The sequence below is a fragment of the Vulpes vulpes genome, chromosome X (assembly GCF_048418805.1).
Source record: "Vulpes vulpes isolate BD-2025 chromosome X, VulVul3, whole genome shotgun sequence".
In the NCBI taxonomy this organism is placed as follows: domain Eukaryota; kingdom Metazoa; phylum Chordata; class Mammalia; order Carnivora; family Canidae; genus Vulpes; species Vulpes vulpes.
Window position 1 is genome coordinate 20,180,097 of NC_132796.1, and position 18,398 is coordinate 20,198,494.

Consider the following 18,398-nt stretch of genomic DNA (forward strand, 5'->3'; position numbering starts at 1 on the left):
GGTGATAATTTGAGACTGTGTATCTTTTTCTCACCAGCTATCACCCAGTGCTTTCAGCATCTATTGATGATTTTTTTCTCTCCTTTTAAAAATGATCACTTTAAACTCCTGGACTGAAAATTACTGTTACAGTTCATTATCCATTGTTACTATTTGTCTTTTTGAGGTTCAGAGTATCCCACATTGACAGTGGGAGCCTCTGGAGCTGCCTCCTGTGTCCTTTTGACAGGACCCCATCAGTCTTTGAGCATTTCCTTGCTTCCTGGGCCAAAAAAGTATTTCAGGTTCCCCTTGTAAGTAGTCCTGTTCCAGACCTGGAATCAACCATTTCCCCCAAGAGTCCCGGCTCCTTTATTGAGAAATGGTATTCAGATGTGGGAGATGGATGGTACTCATTGCTATTGGGGTGTAACAGTTTCTACACACTTTTGGTGATCAGAATTCAGAGATTTTATGTAAATGTCATGGTTTCATACTTATATTTTGATTCAAATATAGCACCACAGGTTTCTTCATCTTACCCAATTCTATATTTGTATCTGCCTTCAACCCTAGTGAAAAAACCCTTGTCCTCTAAAATAGACACAAAATAATTTTAGAAGTTTTAGAACTACTAAACCAACATGTCTACTGACAACCTTTCTAAATGAACTTTCTAATTTCTTTGCAGTTTTGTTCCCATGTATCTTGGTAAAGGTGTATAGTTAGAGAATTGTGTTTGGGAGGTGTGTGAAGTAATTTTTTTGGTATGCTGTGCTATTTTATCAGTTTACTCCATAGGTTCGTTTGTGTTTGTATTCAAATTATGGTTTTAAAAAATCCTTCCGTTTTAATTTTATTTTCTGAATATTGTAGATCATTTTTATGATTTCAAAATCAAAATGATAGAGATTAAGGTAAATCTTATTCTCATCCCTGTGCTTTCTACTTTGTTTCTACCCATTTCCATAGGTAACCATTTTTAATAGTTTCTGATTATACTTCGTGTTTTTCCTTTTACAAAAAAAAAAAGGATGTGTGTATTTTTTATATGTGAGATGTTATTTATTCATTCATTAGTTAAGTTAGAATATGGGGATTGTCTTTTTTGTTTCTGCCAACCTGTGTTAACATAGGAACTCTATACAGTGGTACTGTTTGGTTGCAATGTGGCTGATTGCATATTCCTAGTTTGTGTGTGTCCATGAAGAAGAAAATGAAAGGAACCTGTGTTTTTTTTTTTTTATCTCCCCGAACTGAGGAGGCCTTTATTTGAGTTCTGGTTATTTTGTTCATTACCTGTATCATTTTGAATGATATACTATCACTTACCTGGACATTACTTTTGTTGGCTATAAGTTAGGTTGCACTGGACAAGAAGGTTCTTGAGAAAAGGACCCATGTGCTAGTCATCTCAGTGCCAGTCACAGTAGCAAGTACAGAGAAAATATGTAGCATTTGTTGACTATATGAGCCATCTTTGTATTTCCACTGTCATCTTGTTATCTCTTCTCAGTTATACATCAGTGAAGAGAATGACTTGGCATTCTGGAGGAGAGCCAGTCTTAGAAGTCTTTTTCCATGCTTTGCCACCATTCACCCACAAATTCCCACTGTTTCAGTGTCCCTCAGGGGAGCCCAAAAAGGTCTCAAGATTCTAGGAAGGGAACTGGAATTTTGCAAGCAACTTTAAAGACTTAGAAGAAATTGTGCAGTTTTGCATAGATGTGAAAGGACAACTCTTTATGGTGTGGCTCCAATCCCTGACATGTTTTTAAATAGAGACAATATTAACTAAGTCCTAATGAAAAATTAGTAGGAAACTGAATAAAACAAACAGAAGCACTAAAATTGTAGAAGACTCTACATCAGATGTTGACTCCTATTTTCTATGTTTCTTTTTGTCCTTTTCTCTAGATACTACTAACCTACAATGGTGAGATTAAAGCCTGCTTATGAAACCTTCCTGGCTATTTCAAACCTTATTGACCTTCTCTTTTGATACCCTGTATTAGGATGTGTATTTTGTATTCTAAAACATTTTGGCCATTAATTATATTGTTTTCAAACTGCCAGATGATCTCAATAAAAAATTATTTCCTGTCCTATATTTTTCACAAACGTCCTACAATTTTTTTATTTTTAGGCACATGGAAAAAGGTGCCCTTTTTATTGTGGCTAAATACACATACCGTTTATCATCAGTGACATTTAATATATTAGCAGTGTTTGTAGCCATAACCATTATCTAATTTCAGAACATTTTTATCACCCTGAGTGGATATCCATTAGGCAGTCACTCCCCAGTCTTCCTTCCCCTATCCCCTGACAACTACTAGTCTTTCCGTCTCTATGGATTTGCCTATTTTGAATATTTCAGGTAAATGGAATGATAAAATATGTGACCATTTGTGTCTGGCTCCTTTTGTTTAGCATGATGTTTTCAAGGTTTCCCATGTGTTGTAGCATGTATTAGTACTTCATTCCTTTTTGTGGCTGAATAATATTCTGTTGCATGGATAGACCACATACTGTTTATCCATTTATTTGATGATGGAATTTGGGATGTTTCCACCTTCTGGTTTTTGTGAATAGTGCTGCTATAAACATTTGCTTGCAAGTTTTGTTTGAACACCTCTGTTTTCAGTTCTTTTGAGTACCTACCCATGAATGTAATTATGTGTATATATTTTTTTTACTTTTTTCCTCACACAAAAGATATTTTTCTATAGAAGCTTTTGTACTTTGTGTTTTTTTTTTTTTAAATTTTTATTTATTTATGATAGTCACAGAGAGAGAGAGAGGCAGAGACACAGGCGGAGGGAGAAGCAGGCTCCATGCACCGGGAGCCCGACGTGGGACTCGATCCCGGGTCTCCAGGATCGCGCCCTGGGCCAAAGGCAGGCGCCAAACCGCTGCGCCACCCAGGGATCCCTCAAGTCTTTTGTGTTTTTTTTTAATTAACAAGATATCCTGAAAATGATTCCATATTATCACCTAAAGATCTTTTTTCTTTTTTACTTGTTTCTAATATAGTTGCATAGTATTTTACTGTATAAATGTATGATGATGGTGTATTCAAATGGTTTCACTGAGTTGTCAAGTAGATTTTCAGTAATTTGCTTTTACAAATAATTCTGCATTTAATAACTTAGTGCATATGGTGCTTTCCTCAGAAAATTCCTAGGAGGAGGATTGTTGGCTCAGAGAGTAAAATGTACATGAAGTTTTATGAGATATTACTATAGTTTTTGTCCCATCTTACACTCCAATGATCAATGTGAGTTCGCATGTCCTAATAATTTATACTCCTATGGCCTTACCAGCAGAGTGCCTTGTGAAGTTCTTGGATTTTTGCCACTCTGATACGTGAAAAATGACATCTCAGTGTGGTTTTCATTGGCATTTCTTTTACACATGAAGTTGAGCATCTTTTCATAAAACTTAATAGGTGCTTGTATATTTTTTATGTGAACTGTATGTATGTTTTTATTGTGCACATTCCTTTTGGGTTTTGGGGCTTTTTAAATACCAGCGCCCTCTTTTTTTATCAGAGAGATTGGTCCTTTATCTGCAAAATACTGTAAAAATTTTCTCATGTTTTGTATTTAAGTTGTTTCTGTTTTAATTGAATATATCAGTTTTGTTTTCTTGCAGATGCATTTTGAATCAGTTAGAAAGACTTTTCCCGTACCCGGTTGCAAAGGAACTTGCCTTTTTTTTTTTTTTTAAGAGATGGAAGCAGGGAAAGAGAGCAAGAGGGAGAGAGGCAGAGGGGGAGAGAGAGAGAGAGAGAGAGAGAGAGAGAGAGAGAGAGAATGAATCTTAAGCAAGTTCCATGCCTAGTACAGAACTTGACATGGGGCTTGATCTCAAAACCCTGAGATAATGACCTGAGCCAAAACCAAGAGTGAGAGGCTTAACTGAGCCACCCAGATGCCCCAGAACTTGCCTTTTTATTAAAGTCTTCCATATTTTCATTAAAAAATTTTTGATCGGTGATTTATTTGGTGTTTATATTGACTGACTTCTTGACAGATAGGTAGCCAACACCCCTTATTAAAAAGTTCATCTTCGGGGTGCCTGTGTGGCTCAGTCAGGTGTCTGCCTTTGGCTCAGGTCCTGGTCCTGGGGTCATGGGATTGAGCCCTGGGTCGGCCTTCTTGCTCAGCAGGGAGTCTCCTTCTCCCTCTCCCCACCCCCACTCATGTTCTCTCTCTTTCTCTCAAATGAAATCTTTAAAAAAAAGTAGTAGACATTTGTCATTTTTTTAAAAAAAGTCCATCTTCTACCCAGTGATATGAGATGCTATGCCACCCTTATTATGTGCTAAATTCTGTAATAAATAAATAAATAAATAAATAAATAAATTCTGTAAGTAATTCAATCTTTTCTGGATTCAGTTCTCTCTTTTGTCTGGTTTGAGTAGTATTAGCCACTACCACACTATATAAACTATTTATTCAAGATCTTTTTGAGGTAGAGATTTCTTTGGAATGAATCAGAGAGAGTAAAACTGACAGTATTAGAAGAGTTTGTAGGTGATTTACACATGGCCATGAGAAAAAACATGGCACAAGATGTTCTTTACTGAGCAGATGTCTGTGCCATTTAGTATTGTTACAACATACTGTGTATGTGGTTGCTGGTCCCAGAAGATGGAAATTAGGATGTTATACTACCATGACTGATAATCCTATTTCTTCATAGTTTTCCTGCCAGATTCAGGATAGCACTAAAAAGTTGATCTCCTAAAGGCTGCTAGACTAATCCCTTGGTTCCAGATGAGCTTGATCATTTTATTTCTGTTAGAAAACAAGTCCCACCTTTTAGAAAGTTTTATTCTCACTAATAATAGCCATTAAACAGTCCTACTTAATAACTTATTCTGATACTTAACTAGTATTTCATCATTTTAAAAAAGATTTTATTTATTTATTCATGAGAGACACAGAGGGAGAGGCAGAGACATAGGCAGAGGGAGAGGCAGGCTCCCCACAGGGAGCGTGATGCAGGACTTGATCCCAGGACCCTGGGATCACAACCTGAGCCAAAGGCAGACACTCAACCACTGAGCCACCCAGGTGCCCCATTTCATCATTTTTAAAAGATTTTATTTTGGGGGCAACTGGGTGGCTCATTCAGTTGAGCATCTGCCTTCGGCTCAGGTCATGATCCCAGGGTCCTGGAATCGAGCCCTGCGTCAGGCTACCTGCTCAGAGCCTGCTTCTCTCCCTCTCCCTCTGCCTACCACTCTGCCTGCTCGTGCGTTCTTTCTCTCTCTCTGCCAAATCAATAAATAAAAATCTTTTAAAAAATAAAAGATTTTATTTTTAATAATCTTTACACCCAACTTGGGGCTCAAACTTACATCCTGGAGATCAAGAGTCTCATGTTCCACCAACTTCACCAGTCAGGTGCCCAGTCATCAGTTTTTATAATAACATTTAGCTTAAGTTCTCCTGAATTGAGCTGTTTTTCAAGATTCTTCCCTGTCTACCATGGATAAAAAAAATAGAAATATTTTTATGTTTTGAATTCTTTGTCTTTTTTCTCATTCTCCTATACAGACTCCTGTACAGACAGCAGGTGACTTGGCTTTTAGTTTTCCATAATGATTTGTGCTGGTACGTGTTTATAAATAAGTTATATTCCAACAGGAAAAGATGATAAAGCACGTACCAAAGACAGGAGGAATGTAAAGAAGGCTGCAGTGACAAAACCAAACAATATCAAGTCAATGTTCATTGCTAGTGCTGGGAAGAAGACTACAGATGTGAGTTTAATGATTTTCTTTCTTTTTTAAAAAAAAGATTTTATTTATTTATTCATGAGAGACACAAAGAGATAGGCAGAGAGAAAAGCAGGCTCCTCACAGGAGCCTGACATGGGACTCAATCCCCAGAGCGGGATCACGCCCTGAGCCAAAGGCAGATAGATGCTCAACCACTGAGCCACTCAGGCATTTCTGTTTTGTGAGTTTTTATATTTTGTCTTTTCCTTTGAGAAGTAAATTTAGTATTTGTACAGACAATAGGTGCTCAGTGTATTTGAGCTCAGATATTTCAATTGTGTTTTCCTGATTTCAGTCATGAAGGTGGATGGATGTAGATTTCTAGATGAATTTAGGCACCTCATTGTTTGGAACTTGGAGATAGAAAAGTGAATGAAAACCTAAAGGATAACGAGTGTGTTTCATTGATTAGCAGGAGGATCATGGAATGAGGGTAAAAACAGGATGGGAGCCTTAGGTTTAGGAGTTACATGTACACAGGTGGCTGTTAAGATATGTGAACAGTAGATTCACACTTAGGACTGAAGAGGCAAGGACTAACTGGTTGGGTTCTTTAACAGACACATGGTCTGGGTGCAAACATGAGGTTCAGGGCTTTCTCATTCTGCCTCTCTTTATAATTTCCAGAAAGCTGTAGACTTGTCCAAGGATGATCTGCTAGGTGACATTCTACAAGATCTGAACACTGAGGTAAGTCATGTTCTGAGAGTTGTCAAAGAAACAATTCAGTAATTTTATTAAACGGATGGCTGTTAGAATATTAAAAAAAACTCGATGACAATACTACCACACACACCAAAAAAAAGAAAACCCAAAAAAAAAAAAAAAAAAAAAAAAAAAAAAGAAAACCCACAACCTTCCCCCCCAAAGAGACACCTCTCCAAATTGGTTTCTTACCACTTTAGGTGAGTAGTTTCCAGCTGTTACAACCTATGCAATTATGTTGACAGGGCTGCGTGGGGATGTGTTTGAAGCAGTAAGAATACACACATGAGTCAGTTCTGGGAATGCACACTGCTTGTGTTGCTGCAGTGTATGTTCCCGAAATAGATGGAAACCTGTCAGTCTGCACAATCAGGCATGAGATCCTCATCTTGAATTCAGAGGGGGGGGTGAAGGAAGAATCAGTGAGCTGTCCCTGAGAGAACTCAGAAAGGCTCAGCTGCTCTGGGAATTTGCAGTTGGGTATTTCACATGAAGACTAAACTCATTTAGAGGTGTGTTTCTTTCTAAGTACCTCTTGATTAAAACAACTAACATGAACACCGTGTAGTTCTATCTTGACAGTTTTTAAATGTAATATCTTGGAAGGATAGGGGAAAAGTATGTTAAGTTGTAAAAAGAAAAAATTGGTGAGAGGTGGATTTAATATCTATTCTGGTTTTCTAGTGAGTGTGGTATTGTTGCTATAGTAACTACAGTACATGAGCATAGATCTGTGGGGGGAGCCGGGAAGGAAAAAAAAATGCTTTGCTTATTGGGCTTCAGTGGGGGGAAGAATGTACTTTTTCTGTCTTGTGGTAAGCCAAGCATGGCAGGGAATGTCTTACTCCTCCTTTTAGAAACCTCCAGTAACTCCACCACCTATAATGATACCAAAGAAGAAAAGATCCATTGGAGCTTCACTGAATCCTTTCTCTGTGCACACCCCCAAGGTAGTGTGTGGAGATACTTTCAATCTTGATTTATATTATTGCTTAAAACTTACTTTGTTGCTTTTCTATATGAGGGAAATGCTTTTGAATTTGTTCTTGATTTTTGTTTTAAATTAGGACTCTCGTTGCATTATATAGTTTCATGTATTTCAAAAATAGCATGTGCCTGGTTTTTTCATAGTAAGTTTTTAGTTACTAGTATGTGTTTATTATAGGCATTACAGCTGTGCTAAATGCAATAATTTTCTTCCTGGAAACAAGTATTTTTTTGTAAACATAGGTAACAGTAAAATAATGGAAGCCGTTACATTAATAATACATAGAATTGTTGTATAAATGGGAAACTGTCATTTTCTCTGGTCAGGGTAGGACACTTGGATATTTTCTGATACGCAGAGCTAACTGACTGAACATTTAAAAATATTTACAGGCAGTTCCTTCAGGAAAGACTGCTTCCCCTGTCTCAAGGAAGGAGCCTCCATTAACTCCAGTTCCTGTAAAATGTGCTGAATTTGCTGGTAAGTCTGATGTCAGGCAGACCTGCAAGGATGTTGAACAGTTGCAAAATGCTGTCAGAAATGGAGGCCCCGTGAAAAAGGAAGTGGAGGTGATTATGAAGGTATTCTGATAGCAGGTTTAATTGTTAAAGACTTGAATCCCTAGCAATAAAAGTTAAAAAACATCCAATTTGAGATTGAAGAGAAATGCAAATGCAGTGTGGGAAAAAGAGTAGGCTGCTGTTGCTGTGCTGGGGAGTCCTTTGTGTTCCATGGCAGCAGTACATGATGGGAATATGTGATGACGCCTACAGGAGAGCCGGTGCCAGCGTTGTGTATAGATGACAAAGAGGACTCAGGAGCAATGGATTTTGAAGATGGTGACTTTGATGAGCCCATGGAGGCTGAGGAAGTGGATGTGGAGCCTGTGGCTGTCAAGACTTGGCACCAAGAGAGTGAGCCAGCAGAGGGGGTGAAGCATGAGGCAGATCCTGGGAAAGGGACCACGTCCTACTTGTAAGAGCATTTTATGACTTTTCTGGCAAGTAACACTACAAATTACTCAGTTGGATTTTTGAAAGGTTTTCAAAATGTAATTTCTGCAGAGGAAGTTTTCTCCCAGATGTGTCTTGTTGGGACATTGATCAGGAAGATGACAGCAGTTTCTCAGCCCAGGAAGTCCAAGTGGATTCCAGTCACCTCCCCCTGGTGAAAGGGACAGATGAGGAGCAAGTGTTTCATTTTTATTGGCTGGATGCTTATGAAGATCAGTACAGCCAACCAGGTAATCATATGTAGGATAACTATATGTCTTTAATACAGAATAGTGTCTTTCCCTTGAGTGCTTTAGTGATTATAATTGGCAAAGGCTCTGTCCTCACATACCTGTGTAGTAAGAGAGCACCATTCATTCACTGTAAGGTGTGTGGGCAAGCCCGGATGATAGGAGCTTTTAAGGATGAATAATCCTTAAAAATGTTTTTTTCTGGGGGGGATCCCTGAGTGGCTCAGCGGTTAGTGCCTGCCTTTGGCTCAGGGCGTGATCCTGGAGACCCAGGATCGAGTTCCACGTCGGGCTCCCTGCATGGAGCCTGCTTCTCCCTCTGCCTGTGCCTCTCTCTCTCTCTCTCTCTCTCTCTCTCTCTCATGAATAAATAAAATCTTTAAAAAAATGTTTTTTCCATAAACCAGTTATATGCGATTTTGGAATGTGTACTTGTAGTTCCCCTTCGATGTATCTAAAGTTGTAGTTATGTGCTTTATTTTAAACAGAATCAGTCCTTAGTTTGTTTCTTTATTCGGCAAATTGAACCCCTATTGTGTGCCAGGCACTGAGATGGTGCGAACAAGCCAGACAAATTCCTGATCCTGATGGAGCTTACACTCTTGTGGGGTGGGAGTGGGTGGCGGAAAAATGGGCGATAAATGAGGGAAGTTCATAAATGGTGTGAAGGCATTTAGGTGGGGGATGGCCGAGGAAGGTCTGTCTGAGATCACCATTGGGCTGAGATTTGAGGCACATGCTTAGCTGAGGAAAGAAACCTTTCAGCCTGAGGAACTGGTGAGCACAGAAGCTGTAGAGAAAGGAGGCCGATGCAGTTGTAGCATGGTAATCACAGGACAAGATCGATAGAAAATGAGGTTGGAGACAAAGGCAAAGTGCAGATAACGAAGGACCTTGAAAGCCATATTGAGGAATTTAGCTCTTACTCCCAGCGCAGAGTGGGAAGTGGTGGAGGATTTTAAGTGCTGGTGGAGTGGGGGTGGTGGTCGTATGGTTGGGTTTACAGTTTAACAAGAGCCTTCTGGTTTGTGTGGAGAACAGTGTGTGTGGGGAGAGGGGGAGACTGGAACCGAGGTAGTGGGGAAGCCCTGGAGATCAAGCTGTTCAGGGCAGGTATGCCAGTTACTTGGCCTAGTGGTGGCTGTGGAGAAGGAGAGAAGCGGATGCATCTCACATGTATTTTGACATGAACCTGTCAGTGGATTGATGTGGGGGCTCACAGGAGGAATCAGGGATGACTCCCAGGTCCTCCTCTCAGTGAACTGAAAAATGTGAATTCTGACTCAGAGATAAGCCAGGAGGCTCTCTTGTTTCCTTTTGTACTCCTTGAGCCCTTCTTCACCACAGGCTGGGCATTCCAAGGTATGTCCGATTCATACAAAAATAGCATACGTATCCTGAAACAGTTGCCTTTATTCAGATCTGTGTCTGGGTGTGCGGGTAGATGGAACTGTGTAATTTCTCCAAGCGGTTTCCTGGAGGCTGCAAAATAGGGTATTAGTAAAACAAGCAATGAGTAAGAAGACTAAGTATTAACCATCAGACTTGAAGGCCGGATTTACCTTAAAGATAATCAGGCATTGACCTTAACTGGAAAGTTGTTACCATCTCCCTGAAGGGAAGGCAGAAGCATTAATAGGCTTCAGCATATCAAAGGCACAGGAAACTTCTGCGCAGCCATTTGAGTAGCCAACTGCCATGTGTTAGTTTCTTAGGTAAAGAATAAGCCATCTTAGAAATGGTATCTACAAGACAAGATAATTTGGTTAGACCTTCTCATCTCTTTGGATACGTCTTTGTTATTCACCGGTGGAAGGTAGACTGGTGGGATTGTGTGAGGCTGAACAAGTATTTCCCATCCATTGCCGAGACCCAGGCCTGCCCGGTTGTATGGCTTCAGGGGATACAATTTTTTTTAAAAGATTTATTTTTATTTATTTATGATAGACAGAGAGAGAGAGAGGCTGAGAGGCAGAGACACAGGCAGAGGGAGAGACACAGGCAGAGGGAGAAGCAGGCTCCATGCTGGGAGCCCGACGCGGGACTCAATCCTGGGACTCGAGGATCGTGCCCTGGGCCAAAGGCAGGCACGAAACCGCTGAGCCACCCAGGGCAGGGGATATCATTTTCACATGTGCTTTATGTGTTTTAAGCTCCCTGGAGCAGAACAACACTGTGGGGCTTGCTGGAGTGGTGGGGCTGCCCTTCCCTTGACTGTTTTCACTTGATGCTGAATTTCGTTCCCTGTCTTTGTTAATGGTCTTATCAAAACCAGAAAATTGGGAGCAAGCCTTGAGTGCCCCTTTCCTTCACATTCTTCGGCAAGTCTTGTTAATTTTCGTCTCCTAAAGTAGAAAAGCTGTCTTCTCTCTCTGCTTGCAGCTTCCACCTCTGATCCCTTCTTGCCTACTGAAACCATTGCACCAGCTTCCTGAGGGAATCCCTCAGCTGTCATCCGCTACATTGTGGTCAGAGGGATTGCTCAGAAGGGTAGCGCTGACTACATCATTTTCTCGTTTAAAAAAAACAACTCATCAATAGCTACTGCCTGCAACCTAAAAGTTCAAGTTCTTTAGCAAGGCTTCTGATACCTGCTGTGTATGACTTTTGTGTTCTAGAGATAGCTCTGCGCATATACCTGCTGCTCTTTATGCCATGTCCCTTTACTCATTGTGTTTGACTGGAATGCCCTCACATGGAATGTGTCATGTCCTGGAAGTTTTCCTGATGCTCCAGATTGGCCTAAGGGCCCTTGCCCTGATACCCCATCATACCCTTTCCCGTCAGTCACAGTGTTTGTCATACTATTTTATAAAGATCTGATTCTGCATTTTTCTTGCCCCAAAGCTTTTTTTAAAACTCCTGGATGGCTGGTACTTTATATTTTCAGCTTCCAGCATGGTCCAGACACCTAGCAGGTATTTAATAAAATGTTTAGTGAAATAAATTGCACGCGATTGATAGTCCTTTAGATGCACATGAGAGGTTTCAGAGAGCCCGAAGTGTATTCATTCATTGCTCTGGCTGAGGTTGCCTCTTAAAGTCTTACAGTGATGTGGGGAAGAATGGGTAATGTGTAGAGATGGATGGTGCCCCCCACCCCGTTAATCCACATATAAAGCATCAGATTGCCCAATGTCAATTGCCAAGGATTAGAACCTTAAGAGACAACAGTCATCTTTCTTTCCTTTATAAAAATGAGTTCATTATTTTTACCTTTTATTTACTGGTTGATAATCTTTTTTTTTTTTTTTTTTTTTTTTTTTACTGGTTGATAATCTTATTAAAAAGTCATTTTGCAGGACAGGGTCTAGAGTTGCCCCGCCCACTGTGGTACTGTACATTTCCACATGTAGCTTTTTAAATTTAGATTTAAATTAAAATAAAATAAAATTTAAAATTCAGCTTCTCAACCAGTAGCCACATTTTTTAAACTTAAATTAAAAATTCTTTAATAGTTGAGTGTGGCTAGTAGCTATCATATCCATAGATGGCATAAGTAACAACAATTCTGTCATCACAGAAATTTCTAATGGCTAGTGCTCATCTGTAGTAGTAGTAGGTGTTGGAGGTTAGGATTGAGCCATTGAAGCATTGCTGTATTAGGAAAGCAACCAACTTATGATATGTATTGTTACTGAATTCCTGGTACTACCATAGTCAAGGATAGGCCTTTTCAACCACTGTTGGGAAATATTTTACATTTGAAAGAGGTACTAGTCTGTTCTTGGCCTATCTTTTAAATGTTATGGTAAAAGGAAATTTCTAGTGCTGGAGAAGGCCTCAGACAATCTAGTGTAGTTATAGAGGAGGAAGCTAAGGCTCCAAAAGATAAGTGGCCAACCATTACTGGCAGAGTTCTGGGCTTCTCACCCTAAGTCCACTATGCTGTTCTGTGGTACTTCTTAAGCTGTGTCCTCTGTGATTGATGCCAACGGGTTAAAAAGGATTTTTTTAAGTCCTTTAATCTCAGGGGGTTGAACAGTTTCATCATGATAGCAGGTAATGATCACTGAGCCTTGGTGAAATCAATGCTGCTAATAAAAACGAAGTACTCCCAAAGACCCTGTTATTGTGTCTCACTTTCTTCCAGATTCTAAGTAAGTCAGTTGTTGCTGAATGCTCCATAATTATGAAAAGAATCTTACTCTTTGCATATGGGAAGATATCCTGTCTTCATTATGACTTTTTCAAGGTTGAATAATCCTGACTGCACCTGGTTTCAGCTAGTAACTTTGGGGGGAATGTAATCTTTGTTTACCATGATCTTTTTGTGGCAAATGAGGCATAAACAGTGTCAAATGTGTGCATGAAGTGTGATATTAGTTTGACTGTTAAATGAGCTATTTGAATCTGTGAATCCAATATTAGGGTCTTTATTTTTCTTTGCATGGGATTTTGTTTTTTCGTCTGTAACTGTTGTGAGGATGACTTTTAATTTTCTGAGCTCCTGTGATTTTTTTTCTTTTTTAATCATTCCCCACAGTCCTCCCTTCCCTCTCCCCTTCATCCCCCCGCCCCAGCTGAAAATCACACAACTCTTTTAAGAATTTTAATCATCTGCAGAAATGAAAATTTTTAGATGGTCTTATTTCTACTAGAATGACTGACAAAAGGAAGCACTGATGAGCTATCTTGTGAAACTGGAGTAATTGGCCTTGTGAACAGTAGCCTTTGCATGTGCCAGGATTTTCGTAGTGTCTCAGACAAGTGGCTGTGTTGAGTGGCTACGTTGATTACTGCTGTCTAATTATGCACAGAGCTCAGGATTTTGCACAGTGGCCATCTCTTAGGTTGACTATCAAATCTCTGGAGTCCTTTCTTGATGTCCAGCTTTCAGGAACAGTGACTTGATGTCTATTTAGAAAGGCTTGTTTTTAATTTGTGGTATATATTACATAGGAATCTCAAAAGGGGCATGTCTGCTAATTTGGTTATTATAGCATTTGTTGTACAGAAATAGAAGAGCAAGGAACATGACCAGTACTACCTATCCAGATTTTTAAGTAGTCTGTGAGGTAGAAAGGGTAAACTATGAGATAATAGTTGAGCCTTATTATTAGATATTTATCATTATATGAAATAAGGTATATGACATCTATTATATTTTTTCTAAATGCAATTTTACATATAGGAAAATTGATGTACCATACAAAGTTATTCTTATACATGAATATTAATTTTTATTGGTAAGTACAGGTGCTAAAAAGCAATGTGTAGTATTCTCACACTTCACAAGAGATTTAAATAGGTGATTCATTGGAGAATAGTTTGCTTTGTTTCTCTTAATCTGGGTAGTCCTGGTTCTAGGGAAGTTCTTTTCCCTACACTGACCTAGGATATCTCTAATTTGAGCTATGTCTACACTTAGCTGGGATGTGTCTCCAGTTCCCCAGGGTTTCTGCACTCACCTGGGGTATCTCAGTATTTCCTCAGGTGTGTGTCTACTTGGACTTGGGATGTCTCCCCAGTAACTGAGGTTTGTCTCCATTTACCTATGATGTCTCTAATTCTAGGGAAAATCTTGACACCAAGTTAGAGAATATTCTGTCCCCTGTCATCTCCATGGTTACAGGTTTTACTAGTGTGATATTGTGTGGTATAAGTACTGTGTAAGTGAACTGGGCTTGCGGAGTGGGCAGCAGATACAAATTTACTGTAAAAAATGTGTCATGAAGGCATAGATGTGTGGACACATACAGTGAGCCTTTATATTGCCTCTTTATTGTCATATAATTGAAATGTTTCTTTTCTCACGGTCTTCTCTTACTCTTTTAGGTGTGGTATTTCTGTTTGGCAAAGTTTGGATTGAATCTGCCAAAACCCACGTGAGCTGTTGTGTTATGGTGAAAAACATCGAGCGAACACTCTACTTCCTTCCCCGAGAAATGGTAATTGTTAATGGTTAGCCTCTTAATTCCAAGTACATTGTATGTTCTGCCACCAATCGTATTCTTCACTGGGGCTATGACTTACCCATAGCCTAGATGCTTCTTTCTTGCTGCCTGCCTAGTAACCATTGGTTGTCAGCAGCTCTGTTAGAGGCTGGGAAAAATAGAGAATGGAGTAAAACTGTGTTTTTCGACCCATTACAGTGTCAAAGTGTGGGTTTTAGTGTATAATGGTATCTTCTCCCCCACCCCTCATTTCCATAGTAATCAGGATTGGGAGTATATGGCTTTAAACTGTCACATGGCATTTGGCCCAGTTGTCATGCTTCTGCTGTGCAGGCAGCAGTACTGTTCCCTCCACGGCCGTTGAACCAGCTTAGCTCCATTTGCTCCTCCTTTTTAAATTACGACTTAGCATCCACACTCCCCTCCTAAGCCCAGTCCCTCTCCTGAGATCTCAGTTGAACTGTGAATGTGAAGCTTCTTGGTCAGGATTTACCACACTATTCTCCTATTTTGTAGAATCAGTCATTTTTATCTTATGTGCTTTTATGATGCCACTGGGAAGATTTGGGCATTGGGGTTAGTATTTTTGGGGGTCTCCTGGTATCTTTGAACTCCTCTATCTATAAGACTGTTCTTCTAAATGTTTAAAAGGCTGAAGCTGAAAATTGAATTAGACATGGGTTTCTTGTTGTTAAAAAGATCTCATGTACAGATACTTTTTTTCCCTCCCCTCTCCTCTCCATGGGAGAGCAGAAAATTGATCTAAATACAGGAAAAGAAACAGAAACTCTAGTTACAATGAAGGATGTTTATGATGAATTTGATGAGAAAATAGCAGCAAAATATAAAATCATGAAGTTCAAGTCTAAGGTTTGTATTTGGTGATAATTTTTTCCTGCTGTTTTTATTTGTTCATTTCCTGACTTACAAAATAATTACTGTATATCTTCTTTGTGAAAAATGTCTTTTTTGGGCTCTAATTCATTGGAAATTTCATAGGTATGAATGTAAAACTATTACGTAAGATTGGTAAAAATATTTTTTTCTCTTGGAAAATAATTTTCATGAATTTGAATAGAAAGATAACACATAGTAATCATACTTGCAGCATATCTTGTATTCTTTTTCTGAAATGGAGAAGAAATTCTTGTGATCTTGTTTTTATTAGTTATTGGCAGGTTGTTTTGGTCTGAAGGTTAAGGTTTTATATTTAAAAATCAGGGACTATGATGCTGTTTCCGATAGAATAAAAATCTTATTTATGTGTTACATATTGATTGGTCTTGATTTTAGTGCAATAAAGGACCACCTTTGGCCATCATCATAGGGGCTTGTAATTCAGGATACTTTTAACAGTGATTGCAGCAAAGGGAGGATTGAGTTGCTGAAGATAAGGTTAATCATCTTAACTATTTGAGCTTTGAATTATGGCTGGTGGATAAATCCTCTAAAATTCTAGAAATAGTGTGGTATAATGGTAAAGAGCATAGATACTGGGACCAGACTGCTAGTGCTTTCAGTCCTAGCCCTAGGACTTTGTAGTGTGTGACCTTGGAGAAGGGCTGAGTGACTTTCCTGGGCCTATTTTTTCCTTCCCTATTCACCTGAGAAATGGGACCCTATATCAAGAGTTGTTGGAAGAAAAAAAAAAGTTCTTGCAAGAATTAAGCCATTGAATTCTTATTAGGTGATTAGAATAGTCCGTGGTACTTAGTAAGCACTCAGTAAATATGAGCTATAATTTTAATGCTAATATTAATTCTCCATTCAAGATGGAGTTGGTTAGTATCAAAGAGTAGCAAATGATTTAATACATTAACATTATAAATATTTTTAATCTTTTATTGCCATTCTTGAATGCAAACATTTCCAAGTTCTCTAGTGTCCAAGAGAAGTCTTTTTAGCATTTTGTCACTGGGTGTTTAGGCCCAATGGAAAGGGGGAAAGGGTGCCCTTTTGGCTTTATTTACCTTTGTGTTCCATGAGGTTACTGGGTTCCTCAGTGTCGAATACAGGGACTTGTGCTGTGTATATGCTTGTCATTTTAATTTGTGAAAAGCATTTTTCTTAATTATTTTTAAATATCTACTTACCCAGCCAGTGGAAAAGAATTATGCTTTTGAGATACCTGATGTTCCAGAAAAATCTGAGTACTTGGAAGTTAGATACTCGGTAAGTCAAAGAAAGTTATTGGGTTTTGGTTGAGAATGACATTTCTCTATATTTGAAATTTCAATTAGTATCAGTAGGACTCCTCAAGCCCACAGTTCTTTGGGGTGGACTTATAGTAATGAGTAATTAAAATGGATACAATTAATTTGAATATATAGATCATTAGTTTTACTGCCTTTCTCGGCTTTCAAGTATGCATCTTTAAAGATTTTACTTATTTATTTGAGAGGAGGGAGAGTGAGAGAGCATGAGTAGGGGGGAGAGGCAGAAGGAGAGGGAGAAAGACTCCCTGCTGAGTGGGGAGCACATTGACGCAGGGCTCAATCCCAGGGCCCTGGGATCATGACCTGAACCAAAGGCAGATGCTTAACCGACTGAGCCACCCAGGCACCCCTTAAGTATGCATCTTTAAATAAGTGAGTTGAAACTGCACAACTGCTTGTCAAGTGGAATGAATGCCATGTGGTGGAGTTGAACATCATTAGTCTGTTGAAGTGTCCCTTCTGAGCAGCAGAAAAGTGAGAGAGGAACATCAGTGGCACTGTAGTGCTGCTCTTGCTCCTCTGATAGGCAAGGTCATTGCTGTGGGACATTAATTAACTGGGCCTTAACCTCTTTTTACCTCTGTTATAGAGTTTTGATCTCATGATGTTGGAAAAGGGAAACTTCTAAGAAATGTTTCTGACAGTGGTGATGAAAAGTACCATAGAAGCATTTTAAATGAGTTCCACTCTCTTGCTTTTATTCTTCCAATGGAGTGGTACTTACTTGCCTATTCTTTATCAGTAAGGCATGTACAGCTCTGGACAGAAATCCTCTTTTGGGGGAGCTTCTTGGCCTATTTTTCTTCTAATGAGTGCCATCAAGATGCATTATTTTGTCATTGTGAATTGTTTTTGTGTCCTCTACTGTGAATTGTTTTGGATTTCATGTATTGCAAATTACATTTCATATATATCAAAGGGGTTTCTTCTGGAGGTTCATAAAGAGGCTTTTGTTTATTTCAAATATAGACTTGGGAAAATGTAAAGTAATAGTTTTAAACAAAAAAGGGTTTTTTTTCTTCTTTGCCTTTTTCAGGCTGAAATGCCACAGCTTCCTCAGGATTTGAAAGGAGAAACTTTTTCTCATGTGTTTGGGACCAACACATCCAGCCTAGAAATGTTCTTGATGAACAGAAAGATCAAGGGACCTTGTTGGCTCGAGGTGAAAAATCCACGTAAGGAAAAATTTACGTTTGGAAAGCCAGGTTGCTGATAGAGGAGATTTTTAGAAGTTAAGGAATTGGTCTTTGTGTTTCAGTGCCTCTCCTTCCTTTTTTATGTTGTTTTCCACAAGATGTTCCTTAAGTGAGTATTGGGAATGTGTTTGGATCCACTTTATTGCTGTGGTGCCTAGCAGTTGAGTGGGAGAGGCGTTAGCCCAGGTGGTCGTTTGCATGCATCTCTCTTTGTGCTGTTGTTGGCATGTACTTCTGACCTGGCCGATGAAGCCCATCTGCTATACGTAGTGGACTGCTGACTCTGAAGGAGGGAAAGCATCACTGCCTGATGTGGCTAGTGCTCATTTGGTTTCTTACCTCATGTTTTCCAGTATTTGCATTTGTGATACTCTGTTTTG

The 18,398-nt window shown here is 39.2% G+C and overlaps 1 protein-coding gene across 3 annotated transcripts in view; it reads left to right on the top strand.

The window, feature by feature from the left end:
• Positions 1–18,398, top strand: part of POLA1 (DNA polymerase alpha 1, catalytic subunit) — a 310,773-nt gene that overhangs the window by 10,996 nt on the left and 281,379 nt on the right. For all 3 annotated transcript variants that reach the window (XR_011998276.1, XM_025997428.2, XM_072744505.1), the window contains exons 5-14: positions 5,640–5,755; positions 6,401–6,463; positions 7,336–7,428; positions 7,859–7,946; positions 8,240–8,441; positions 8,531–8,709; positions 14,488–14,600; positions 15,360–15,476; positions 16,704–16,778; positions 17,859–17,997. Coding sequence is in view for 2 of the 3 variants with exons in the window: in XM_025997428.2 (XP_025853213.1) it covers positions 5,640–5,755; positions 6,401–6,463; positions 7,336–7,428; positions 7,859–7,946; positions 8,240–8,441; positions 8,531–8,709; positions 14,488–14,600; positions 15,360–15,476; positions 16,704–16,778; positions 17,859–17,997 (1,185 nt within the window). In the remaining variant the exon portion in view is untranslated. The remainder of the gene's footprint in view (positions 1–5,639; positions 5,756–6,400; positions 6,464–7,335; positions 7,429–7,858; positions 7,947–8,239; positions 8,442–8,530; positions 8,710–14,487; positions 14,601–15,359; positions 15,477–16,703; positions 16,779–17,858; positions 17,998–18,398) is intronic.